Here is a 13,087-nt window from a genome sequence, read left to right as displayed (position 1 = left end):
TCAGATAAATGATTTTTTCGCACTTTGTTTAAATACGATATTACCATGCGGGATTCTCTTTTTGTTCACCTAGGTAATGAGTGTCCGAGTTGAAGCGTCATTTCGTATTCCGGAAGTGGCGAAATAGAACACGTGGCGCCGCCATCGGTGCACGTCGTATACATTAACCGTAGATCAATTAACCTGTATATAAATTATATTTTTAGTACATATTACCCCTTTCTACGATTTCTCAAGTCCCAGTTTTAATTCGTAAGTAATCTATCATGCCAACTATTTTTATGTTTTACTGAATAACTCGAATGATGCGATAATTTTGAAACACACGACCACGTTTCTAGGTTAGGTAACCCTTGGATTTTTTTGTGTTGGTCTTCTGCTAGACAGTCAGCGCCACATATTCATCGTCGAGAAAAGTATTTCTCGGTATTTTATGAAGTTAAAACGATATACAGCGTTAAAAAGGTTATATTATCGATTTCTATGATTTCTTTGCGTATTTTTTACGGTGTAAATCGGCTCTTGGAAAAGTTGAGTCCGTATTTGGAAATTCTATTGACTTCAAAGTGATTGCCTGACTTCCGGCCAAGACAAGCCCATGTGGACAGCAGCAGCGGTGCCTCCGATCATTTCGTGCTGAGGCTGCCCCTCGTGTTTCTGTGAAAAAAACTTGTCCGACGAATAATCACGCGTGCACCGCGTAAGTCATCGCAGCATGGCTGATTTGGACGATTTCTTTGCGAAAAAAGATCGTAAAAAAGCGAAGGGAAAGAAATTCACAACTACGGAGGAGATAGCAAAGAAATTGGAAGAAACGGGCAAACGGTTGGGGAAGAAATCAAAAGACAAACCAGTGAACCCGGAGGGGGAAGAGACTCAACAAACCGAGGTGAACATTCGTCCATTCCGCATGTGTATCTTGTCCTTCGTTTTTCGTTGAACTTTCGATCCTCGAATTGTGAACAGTCACACGCGAAAGTGCCGAATACGGTGTGCCATAGGTCGCTGCCATATTTGTTCTTGCAAACGTCATTCTTACTATTACTGAAACTAATCTGCTTACTTGGATCCTCCCAATCTAACATGATTCGCATTGCCTTGTTGTCCGACGACCAGATTGTTTGTTACATAATTGAATTGTTACGCGGCTACGAATATTTCCCTTCGTAAACTTGTTGAAACAAACCAGCTGTTCTGGGGATTATTATCGTGCACGATTGATGCTACTTTGAACGAAAATATGGTTTTTTGGATTAAAAAGCTTTTATACAATGGATTGTCGATATTTCTTTTTTTTTTTTTTGTAATGTAAACCTGGATAAAACGCTTTTATAGGATTCTTTCATAATACATTGTAAATTATGTGGAGAAATTTTTGTATTATTTTGCATGTTTAAAATATATTACTTTAGGATGAAGATGAGTGGAGAGAGTTTGAAGAAGAGAAAAAAGACTATACTGGCTTGAAGATTGGAAACCTGACAATGAACGAATCCATAGATGCAGAATCTGATGATGAAAAAGGTACAGGAGACATTAGCTCGGATGGAGAATCAGGTGAAGGTGGTACCAAACATTCAGGACCTTGGAAAAAGCCAGAGCTCCCTCCACAACCAGAACCAGCACCAGAAACAGCACCACCACCTCCACCACCTGTTACTTCAGGAAGTAGTTATAAGCCTCCACATTTAAGGAATATCCAAACAGTAGCTGCTAGTCCTAGACAACGAGCAAAAAATATTGCGCCAGACATACACAGTGAAGAATATTTTCCAACATTGAACTCCAAGCAGCAGCAAAGCAACGAACCCAGCGGACCATGGGGCAGACGGTATGTATCACGAGTACTTTTGATTGTTTTAAAATAAAAAAAGGAAGAAAATGCAGGGAAAAAGGCGGCATGTGTATATAATAAATAAATAATTTTATTTTAGGAAACGAGACGAAGGTACGTTTGAAGAAGTGCGTAATCGAGGGGGAAGTAGATCATATAGCGTACAGGATACACAAGCTCAGGCGCCTAAGCTCTCTCTGGGTAACAAATATGGTGCCCTATCGCAAGATCAAAGCTGAAATCATCTCTGACTTGATCGAACGACAAACAATCATTATTACATCATTGCCTCTCTCCGTTTCGTGGCCCAGTTACGCTATTAAATATGTTTTCTAGGATATAGAACACACGGCGGAACGCGTACGAGTAGGATGCATGATCGATTCACGTAAAAGCCAGACGTTGATTAAAAAAACAAAACCAGGAAAAGAAAAGAAATCCTATTTCGTTCGATAGGAGATCCCGCCTGCTATCGTGAAACCGGATGTACCATTTCTTTCGCGAAAATGTGATTCGTGCTTACGATGAATTTCGTGAAGAAACGCAAACGTTTATTTTTTCATACGAAGAGAACATGCTCAAAACACACATATATACACATTTAGCATCAGTTTTATATTTAATTTTTTAATTTACGTACTAGAAAGATGAAAGATCTTTATCGAGAGATGATGGGGGCAGTGGAGAAAAGTCGCGAGTTTGCGTAACGAACCGGAAATCGAGATAGAACTCTCGTAACGCAAAAACGGTGTTGAACTTCGCGATTAATCACGTAAGGCACTCATGTGGTCGCTGTATTTTTACACGGTGCTGCTGTTTTCATTTAGCATGCTTGCATTCGCGTTAGTCAGTCGATCACCTTCGAAACGTCTCGGAAATATAGATTAAAAACACTTGGATACTCGAACGTGACATCGTTTTAACGCAGAAAGGACTATATTATATTATTACTTGTGCATTGTATAAAGAGGAAAGTCGATTAGTCCTAATCGGGCTTTGTCTTTTCGAGTAATAGTTTCGCTCAACGGCAACGTACGTCAACGAACACAAAAGTTTAGATGAATTAAGATATATGTGGATAAATATGTATACATAATAATTACATGGAAATAATTGAACTCTGGGGCTGGGCTTTGGAACGGTGCAGAAATACGAAAGAATTGCACGAAGGAAAGAAAACAGAGAGAACATATACGCAAAGTATAATGAAATCGGATAAGTTTAGTTCATGGAAACTCAAAATACATGCAGAAGTAATACAGAAAGAAGAGACACGCACGCGTGAACGAACATACAATATAAAATAACAAGAGACGTATGTACGCTTTTGTTGATACTTGTTTAATTAGTTTTGTTGATTTAGGGACTTCTTTTGCGAAAAAGAAATGAAAACAGGGGAGAGGTTGTAAGGAAAGAGAAAGAGAAGTTGTAGAGTTTTTCCTGTGTGATATCAGGAATTTGGGGTGCTAGCGCTGTTATTTTTTGATGGTGAACAAAAAATGAGAAACAAATAGAAGAGAAAAATCTAACTCGAAGAAGCAAAATGAAGAAAGTGAGCCATACACACACAGAATCGCAGAAAAGAAAGAAATGGAGCCTTGTATAGTGAACTATAAGAAGAAAAAAAAGGATGTGATTATTTATAATAAATTTCCTAGGACAACTTATAAGTACTGCCTTAAGCATTTTAATTTCGCGAACCATCAATGATGTGTCGGTGATCTCGCGACTGGTTCAGAACATGTGAAGAAAATGAAAAAAGAAATAAGTGCATGCTCAAAATGAGTGTGGTTGCGATCATTAGCTTTCTGTTCGCGCGATCGACCGTCACAGTCGTTCTATCTCGAGGATCGAAAGCACTTTTCACGGGCATTTCCACGTAGAAATACGCAAATTCCATATGCGAGAGTCTAAAGTTGTTTGTTCAGTTGAGTCGATCAGTTTGTTCGCTTAATAAATCGAACCATGTAAGTAATTATTCCTTTATATTGGTATAAGAAAACATTTGTAAACGCGAAATCAGATGCAGTGACTCGTGAAAGTACTTAGACACTTAGTATAGAAAACTTTTATATGTATATTGTATGTGTTACATAAATCATTTCGAAATGTTATAGACATAAGACACGGATGTCATGATTATATTAATAAGATTTAAAACTGATATGAAGTTGTATATAGAAGTTACAAGATATATACTGCAGATATATGTTTCATATATCATGAATAACAAATTTAAACATACGTATAATACGTATTAAAAATTCGCACTAATATAATAAATAATTGTCTATTTAAATATTCTTGTGATTTCTACGAAATATGTACTTGTACTAAATGTGTATTAGCTTTTACGTTCTACATTTGTTCCAAATTTTGTCAATATAATAATGATAATTGAATCTTATATATTATTTATATATATCTTATATATATATATAAGAGATATATATATATATAAGATATTATATATATATCTATTAATGCACGTAATATACGTATAAAAGGTTTCTATAAGTATTCAAATACTATCGTGAGCTACTGTATATATGTTAGTATCAAATAATTGTAAAAAATTGTCTATTATTTGGCTTTTTCAATATCAACGAACTGATCGACCAACTTCGTATTGTGTTAAAGATTACCAACCCTGATTTATCAATCGATTCAGACAGAACAGTCAAGAATAAAGGTCTTGGCTAATTTTGGGAAAAAGTGTGAGGGTTGGTGTCTTTTAATGCAGTAAAAATAGTAAAATCGAATGTCGAGAGAGAGAAAAAAGATGAAGTCGCCCGACGACGACGTCGTCAGGGCAACGTGGACTTCGCCTGCCTTTTGTTACAGAATAGTTGAAATAATTTTATCGCGACTGTTAACAGAGAGAAATCGATAGAATGACCGAGGAAGTGAAAGAGTGCGCGAAAGAAAGAGAGTGGCGAATAATGAACTTGATATAATAAATAATGGAGGAAACCAGAGAGTTGACATATACGAAACTTTGTTTCCGATGATATTTCTTGTTCTCGTTTCATTTCTCATTATATACACATCTTTAACGAAACTCGCAATACTCGTGCCCGATTTTTGTGGAATGAATAATAAAAAAAAAGAAAAAAGGAAAGAGAAAAGGAAAACTGTTTTTTGCAAATAGTAATTATATATTACAAGATATATTTTCGAGATTGTACATAGGTATTTATGGAAACACTTTTCATTGTTATATGTACTATCAAAATGTTTTTTCAACGATCGGTTCGCTTTATGCGAGAGAACATAGCGCTTGTTAACTCGTTGCGATGGAAATTAACGAGAGATAATATTTAATCCTCTAGAGTCTTAAATGTCTAAGAAAAAAAAAGTTGAGTAGGAAACTTGCTTGTTGATGGTAAAAAGACATATTAGACTGCAGAGGATTAAATTTCAATGGTTTTCATTCGACGAAAAATCTTTTATTAACTATCAGGATTAACAAACATGAAGTTGAAGCGTTCATGCGATGATGGGGATAACAACATATGCAAAACACCTTGATCAGAGTAGGTCTTCCGGCCTTACTGTACTTTCCTCGCTGGAAACAAATATATTTTGAGGATGAACTATCACTGAACTTCGCTTCTGTGATTGTACAAGGGATTGCGAGCATACTTTTCGCAATATTTGAGTCCGTGGCTTCCCTCGTTGCTGTACGAGCTGTACATGGGATACTCCAACAAGGACGCCCTGAACTTTGGTAGAAAATATATCCAGACCTTTGTCAAGGTACTGATCTGAGAACAAGTTTGATAATAAATTGAGCAGATTAATTTAATAACAATTGCGTATATTAATTGGTGCAGCATACTTTAGCCTTTTGTGTTTTTAAATTATAGTAAAAGAGATACATACATTTCTTTTGTTTCCCTTTAAACTTTTAATTTAAAGAGAAGTAATAGGATGTTAATTTTGAACAGGAACAATAGTTGAGAAGAAATGAAGTATTTTTAAAAACAATATCTACCTCTTCAAAATTATCGCTCGATTTGGTCTTGCCTTCTGGAGCAACCAACACATCTTCCTCTGATCGTTCGTAAAACGTCGGATGTTCTTCTAGTTCGTCTAACTTTTTTAACATTTTCGTGTCGACATCGTATACTTCACCAAATACATGCTGTTTATAAGGAAATATAAAAAGGTAGGTGAATCAATTTTATATGTAATTTTTCATTTAAAGTAACTTACAAGCTTAATTCAAACATCAAACATTGACAATTAGTGTTAATTTTTAAATAATATGTTAAAAATGTTAAAATTTAAAGCACAGTCTTAAGTTAGCAACAACACTAATGCTAGGACAGCAAAATACAAACTCAATTTAATGAATCAATTTAGTAACTCACAAATAAGAGATATTTCATTCGATCTAATATAAATTTGATAAATAATAATGTTCTTTGAGGAAAAACTGCGCCTACGATAGACGTTGCCGCTTATGAACAATTCGGTGAAACTAGTTGGACAATAACATTATCTAAGTTGATAATATCGAACTCGTGCAATACTCACGTGACCAAAGCCAGGTTTCTTCAACAAAAATGGTATATTATAATTAGTGGCAATTATTAGCGGATACGGAACAGTGGTTCTTCCAAGTCCCAAGAACTTTGCGTATCCATTTGCAACGTCTTGGATCAACTTGTGGTTGGGTTCTCCTCGCTTTAGTGTTCCGTATACGAAGACACGGTGTAAAGGACTCTTGAACAAGTGTTCATACATTTTGAACTTTCAGTCGTATTGTAATTATATGAATATACTGTGCAGAAAATAATTTGTCATCTTAACTTCAAAATGCAAGCTTGAAAACATTTTTTCTTTATTTTAATAATTTACTTCGCTGTCTATGTCTTCGCTGTATAATGATGTATAAACAGTTTCAACGCTTTTCAAAGAAATGGCGTTAGTGGGTGAAGTCCACTAACTCAACTTCACTGTCAATAACAATGGGCTACGCGTTTTCCAATAGATGGAGCCACTAGTATGTGTTAAAATTATTGGTTATGGCAAACGAGAGTTGAATCGTTTCGTTTCTTTCTCGAAGAGAACAAATTGTTGTTACCCGATAGTGTTCACCACAAAGCATTAGTTTTCACGAAGCAGTTCCGTATATTCAAATAAAATCAATACCAACAATTATGAGAAACGTATCAAAAACTAATTACGGTGTCACACTCGACAATGTTACGCATGTTTCGACACACACCAGAGGTCATTCGTGCTCACTTGTTTCCGGATACTCTTTACTGCACTTCCGGCATTTGTTTTTTGTGAAAAAAGAAATAAAAGGTATGGCTGAAACATTATGCACTGTTTCCTAAATTAAATATAATTGTTGCATCAACAAAACCATTTAGTCTTTTTCCTTCCATTCGTTGTATGTTACATTCATTTACTTAGCAATATATGTTTATGTAATATAATGTATAAGCAATATATGTTTATGTAATATAATGTATAAGCAGTATATGTTTATAAATTGTGGACAGTATTAAACTTGTATCGTTGTCAATATAAAGAACAATAGAAATGACCAAATAATTTATGGTATTAGAGATTATGGTAGAGGAATTTAAAAAAATGTTAAATTTTGTAGGTTTTACCTCGTCCGATAGTAATTGCATGTCCACAATGTTATTCGGCAGTTCATGGAACGAGTAGATGTCCATAACCGCGATGTTTGTTAGCATTGCTGCGGCAGCAATATGAAATAACATGGTTGCAAACTGCAACACGGCAAAACTAGTGATTCCACTAAGAGTATAGTGCGTACAACCCTGATCTCGCTGTCGCATAAAAGGTCAAAAGTTGAAGCGATAAGAGCTTTTGTGCGACACGAATCACGCCATTTCATTTTTCCTTACGATTAATTTCGCTCTATTTTTTCTTCCACAATCTTTCTAACCTTTTCCGATAAGTTTCGATTGACAAAACATTTTTACCCTTTGTCGTCGTAATTATTATATCTGAAGAAAAATAACACCATATCGTTTGATTAATTTGTTAGAGTCCTTGGAACTTCCGTCGTTGCTTATTATTATTAAAAATATAATAAAAAAGAATAAACGACGTTTTAGAAATATAGTAATTTTATTCGTGTTAGAAGAATTAATCACTTTCAAAGACTATTGAAAATAGTGTTACAATTTTTAGTTATATCAACGACACCTCGTTATCATGAATTATTGATACATGAATTTTATGAATTAATTTATTATTATTGAATATTTTATAATTAAATTATTTTAGACATTTATTATCAACATATGGGACAATAATTGCGTAGTAATAAAAACGAAAACAATTCTCGCTATAATAGTCAGTGGATAAAGTAATTTTCTGCTTAGCCTTCGTTTGTTTAATTTAATTTTCACGAAGATCCTCGGCGTATCTATCGTCGTTTTAATTACGTGGACGACAGACTGATATTTTGTCGGAGGATCTGGCATTCTTGTGACACGAATTGTCGAAAGGCATCATTCGTTAGACGTTTTCCACTTTGTCTTTGTCGTAAAAGTTCATCAAACTTATTCCAATTTTCGCCGCCCTCCTCTTTAATATCCTTACCCTTCAGATATAGATTTATTACGTTAAAAGGAATTAATTCGTTTCAGGCTCAATAGGTTTCATTACCTCGATGAGGACGTACAAAAGGCCTTTGCTCCTGTCTCCAAGTAACATATAATTCTGATAATAGAGACAATCTATCAATTCTTGTAAAATGTTTTTCGTTAAATGATTGTCTAGATAGGAAAGATCTTATTTTAGAATTTGTATTACTCGGTCGTGGATGTTTATGCATTTCTGGAAAATTTAGAGATGCATAAAATGCACGGAATATTCATATAATATGTAAATATGTACGTATAAGATAAAAATAATTAATAATTTATTTAGTTTCTAGTCAGGTTCGTAGAAGCATGAATTTGCATAAAATACGTAATCTATTAATTATCTAACGTATTAATAAATCGAAGGTAATAATCACAGCTTAAATCTAAGTACTGCAATTTCAAATTTCCTGTCGCCATCATCTCTCCATTCATCGGAAAGCTTTCTTTCCTATGAGGATGGCACGTTTCATATCCCAGTGTCGTTCTGATTTTCTGTACATGTAAAGCAATGGATATTATCCATGAAAAAATAAATGGATATCCTCGGTAGCTGTAAAACTAAACAATTGCTTATAAATTTATAGTTATTACTTGTATAGATTCTGAATCTGGAAGTGAAATTCCTTCTTCCTTCGTTTTGATCGAGGATTCCTGAAGATCTGCAAATATATTTTACTCTGTTACAATAAGTAACAAAAGTAGAACTTTCATTAAAATTATTAGAAAGGTTGTTAAACAAATAAAATGACTTTATTTCTATGTGAGAGACGATCATTTATTTCTAATTGTTTTTAAATATTAATATTAAACATGGAAATAAACAATTCTGAGTAAAAATGTAACAATTCTGTTCAGTTTCTATTTGTACTCCGTTCTTTCCTCAAAAATTCTCCATTAATCGATTAATTAATTAATTAATTAAGAATATCAATCAACGTTCTGCTATACTTGTAATTTGTACAAGTTACATTTTTTAGATCGTCTTGTAAGACTCTGACGTGTTCGAGATTTCGCGTTCTTCCTCAATGATTCCTCGTTTACACTTTTGTCAATTTCCTCGTCCTTCTTCCTCTCCATCTAAGTTTTCGTAATTTTTAGTAATTGAACGAAGCTGTGAATTTCATCCGAGGAAAACAGACGTTTTAAATAAATTTCTGATCATTACCAATTCCTCCATTAACGACAGTTCAGCGAACTTTCTACGACGCAGCTCGACAATTTCTTCGTACGTCAAGGCAATTCTAATTTTATGAATTAAATACGTCGAGTAAATTTACATATTAATCTGTTGTAATACTAATTAGAATAATTTATACAATGACAAGCATACAGTAGTATTAGAATGCTATAATGAATATACTTAGAATCATTAAAATACAATAATTCTATACTTCGAGTTATTGGAATAATTTATACACATTTTTATGTACATTTTGAGCTGCTGTAATATTAAAGATGCGCCTTCATCGCATATCCTGTTTCCAAGTAAAACAAGACACCTCAAAGACCTGCAAATATAAAAGTACTATACTTTATATACAAAAATACGTAATTAAAGCTATGTAATTAAATAACATGCGAAAAATATTTATATTGCTTCTTATTTCATATCCTTTCCCCTCGCGTAAGTAAATATAAGGAAAGTTATTAAGAAATTTATCAAATTCTGCAATTCGGAAGATCTGTGAAAAAGCAAGCAGAGAAATCAAGGTAAGTATACATACACACATTCGTATGTCATCTCGTTTGGAATTATTTTGAATTATATCTTTTGATGCAAATTCGTATATCTTGAGTTTCACGAAAAATTGTTGGGCCAACTTCCTGATTTTTACATCGGGAGAACATAATTCAGATAGAAGTAAATAGTACGCGAAGGTTCTCCCACATTTTGAAAAAATTTTTACACGAAATTTCTCGAGAATGGACAAAGATTTTTGCCCCAAAATTGGGCCTCTGTATCAGGAGAACACGAACAGTATCGATATTATCTTTTTTGGGATACGAAATTTCATATTTTCGTGAAGTTTCCACAACGATGCACTACATGTGGCTTGCATTTGATTAAATGCGATTAAATTAAATTAAAATACCATTAAAGGCGCCCAAGATGCAATTCTTGTTCCGGTACAAGCCGCAAGACGAAGAATAAGAATAGTGGAATATAGAAATAAGATTAAGTTACCTGTTCGTTCGAAGCATTTTTCCCAGATCGCCTGCACCATCTTTCGTTATATGATTATTTGCCAGATTTAGAATAATTAATTTGGGATTATTCGGTGGGTCACGATATCGTAATTCGTGCGCAATTTTCCTCGTGCCATTATCACTTATTTTGCACAGCCTCAGTGACAAATATTTCAAGCTAAACGCGATTATCTGTCAGAGTGAATTCTGGACACGCCACTTTATAAATTATTAGGTCGTCCGGAAAGTTTCTTTCGTTTTATAAGATGATAATGGACGAACAACAATTTCTGTTCTATATTATTTTATTGAATTACGTATGATCCATTTCGTCATATTTCTATTATTATGTCCGCGCGTAATTCAATAAATTGATATAAAACAAAAAACATTGTGAGTCTATTATTTGCTTATAAAACGAAAGAAACTTTCCGGACGACCTAATACTTGCCTTCCTCCAGGCGTGCAAAGCAAATGATAGTTTTCTTGCGTGTTTGGATTCATGTCTAAATTCAAATCTTGCACGCATCCGATATTTGTCACCATTTCCGCAATTTGCATAACACCGAACGCATTTATATTGCAATTTGGCAATCTATGAAAATGTCCGATCATTTCTTCGACGAACGTAAACGTGGTACGTAAATTGTAAACGAATAATTATTTGGTTTACTTCAATACTGTGATAGTATTATATTTATGCATCGTAGAATTCAGTGCATCTAACAAGCAGATGGATACTTCACGGCGTGTAACAAAGTAAAAATGAATTCAAGGACGTGCGCTTATTTCAACTTCAGAACTGCGGATTTTTATGCGTCTACGAGAGATTCAAAAATGCCAAACTGCATGGAATGTGCATAGTATGTAAAAATATATGAAATATCCAAAGCAGAATATTTCCTATAATATTTCGTAGATGGTTGTTCAAGTTTCGTTCTTTTACAGTTGCATTTACAAAATTATTAATTTGCATAAATATCCGTAGGTTATTTAATTATATTAAGAAGAAGAAAACTTCGTTTCAGAAGATACTTATCTTTGCTTTCAATTTTCACTGGCGTCACGAGTTTTCTATTTGGGTAAGTTACATGAAAAATTGGCGATCCGTCGTCCTCGAGTCTTAAAATATTCAAATTACCATGAAGATTTACAGCTATTCGGATTTTGATTCGAATTTAGAGGCGATTACTTTTCGGATGTTGCCGATAAACTATTGGACACACGAAAATCCGTAATCTGCTGTTTTTAAGATAATTTACTGTTAAACGATGCACTTGATCTTATTAAGAAACTATTATTAAGTTAATGAACTTTAAGGAAACGCTTACTATAATTTTAGGCAGGGGATACACGTTATACTCGTGCGCGTGTTTTAAAAATTCGCTCGTAAAATTTTCATGCAAATTCCTTGTTGTGTCTCCTATTAATGTAACCACGTAACGATATATTTGCTAAATATAAATATAAATATTGAAATATTTACCTCCAATCGACGACGCTTTATCTCGAGCAGAAGCGGTGTATTTGCTCCTCTTATCTACCATGACTTTATTTCGTAGAATTCTTAACACGAGTTTTATTAGTCAGGTTAAAACCAACTGCTGTCAAAGCCACCAGCAAGTGAACGTCGAATTTTTTGGAAGCTTAACAAACGTACGTCTGTAGTACAACAAATAATATACAGTTTCAATAGTTGTAAAGCTAAACGTGGAAATTAGTTCAGTGTCTTTCTGTACATAAACTTATTTATCAATTTCGTTCTTCGACCAAGCACAGTTTTCTTACTATTAATCGAACAAGAAAAATTATTTGTTAATGAAATCAAGTTTACACCGCGTTTTAGAAATATTAAGATCGATATGATAAAGTCCTAAAATATATAGAGCGAAACGATATTTAAATTTAGAAAATTATTCAATGTAAAAACGCTGGATTACTTTCTATAGCAAAAACGATATTACGATCAACACAGAATGGATCATATATCATCGTGCAGTGTATTTCGTCTATCGAAGCATTTTGTCTCAATATTTAACCATAAAATATCACGCTATAGTTAAGTGTTTTGTTTATTATTCTCCGGACGACGAAACATTACACCAGACGGTAAATCCATAAATGCTGGCGCCTTTAAGCCCCATAAGGCTATAGAATACCCTCTCATAAACCATCCACCCCATGATGGTTGTAATCGGACGCCAAAAGGATGCCACGGCGACACCCTCGGTGGATGGAAAACGATGAAAAGCCGCGTGGACGAAAGTATCGAGCGATTTCTGGTAGCGGGATGTAATGGGAACTACGGAAAGCGGCACTGACATCATGCTTAACGGCCTGTATCACGATTTTATGGGATTAGGTTCGTAAACGCCAGGCTTTCGTTAAAAGGGTGATCACGATAATATCTTGTACTCGTTTC

The 13,087-nt window shown here is 34.2% G+C and overlaps 2 protein-coding genes and 1 long non-coding RNA gene across 5 annotated transcripts; 2 read left to right on the top strand and 1 right to left on the bottom strand.

Moving 5' to 3' along the window:
• Positions 1-113: 113 nt before the first annotated feature.
• LOC100642536 (protein CDV3 homolog A) lies at positions 114-5,648 on the top strand. The gene is made up of 4 exons (XM_012315635.3): positions 114-252; positions 342-889; positions 1,413-1,831; positions 1,935-5,648. Exons 2-4 carry the CDS (start codon positions 716-718, stop codon positions 2,071-2,073), a joined length of 732 nt encoding a protein of 243 aa, XP_012171025.2. The 5' UTR covers positions 114-252; positions 342-715; the 3' UTR covers positions 2,074-5,648.
• Positions 5,262-7,619, bottom strand: LOC100651657 (putative gamma-glutamylcyclotransferase CG2811). 3 transcript variants are annotated; one of them, XM_020866100.2, is made up of 5 exons: positions 7,468-7,619; positions 6,377-6,565; positions 5,832-5,981; positions 5,480-5,601; positions 5,262-5,402 (listed from the first exon to the last, which is right to left on the bottom strand). In XM_020866100.2, the coding sequence occupies exons 1-5, from the start codon at positions 7,579-7,581 to the stop codon at positions 5,366-5,368; spliced, it is 612 nt and encodes a 203-aa protein (XP_020721759.1). In that variant the 5' UTR covers positions 7,582-7,619; the 3' UTR covers positions 5,262-5,365. The 3 variants fall into 3 exon arrangements, with proteins under 3 accessions (XP_020721759.1, XP_020721758.1, XP_012171022.1); XM_020866099.2 differs by having other exon boundaries at positions 5,262-5,601; XM_012315632.3 differs by lacking the exon at positions 7,468-7,619 and adding an exon at positions 6,701-7,093 and having other exon boundaries at positions 5,262-5,601; positions 6,377-6,623.
• LOC125386177 lies at positions 7,013-10,065 on the top strand. The gene is made up of 2 exons (XR_007226106.1): positions 7,013-7,153; positions 8,479-10,065. It is a non-coding gene; the product is annotated as an uncharacterized LOC125386177 (long non-coding RNA).
• Positions 10,066-13,087: the final 3,022 nt, after the last annotated feature.

The sequence above is a fragment of the Bombus terrestris genome, chromosome 13 (genome assembly GCF_910591885.1).
Source record: "Bombus terrestris chromosome 13, iyBomTerr1.2, whole genome shotgun sequence".
Taxonomy (NCBI): domain Eukaryota; kingdom Metazoa; phylum Arthropoda; class Insecta; order Hymenoptera; family Apidae; genus Bombus; species Bombus terrestris.
Note: the sequence above shows the minus strand (reverse complement) of the source record. Positions and strands in the feature narration are given on the sequence as shown.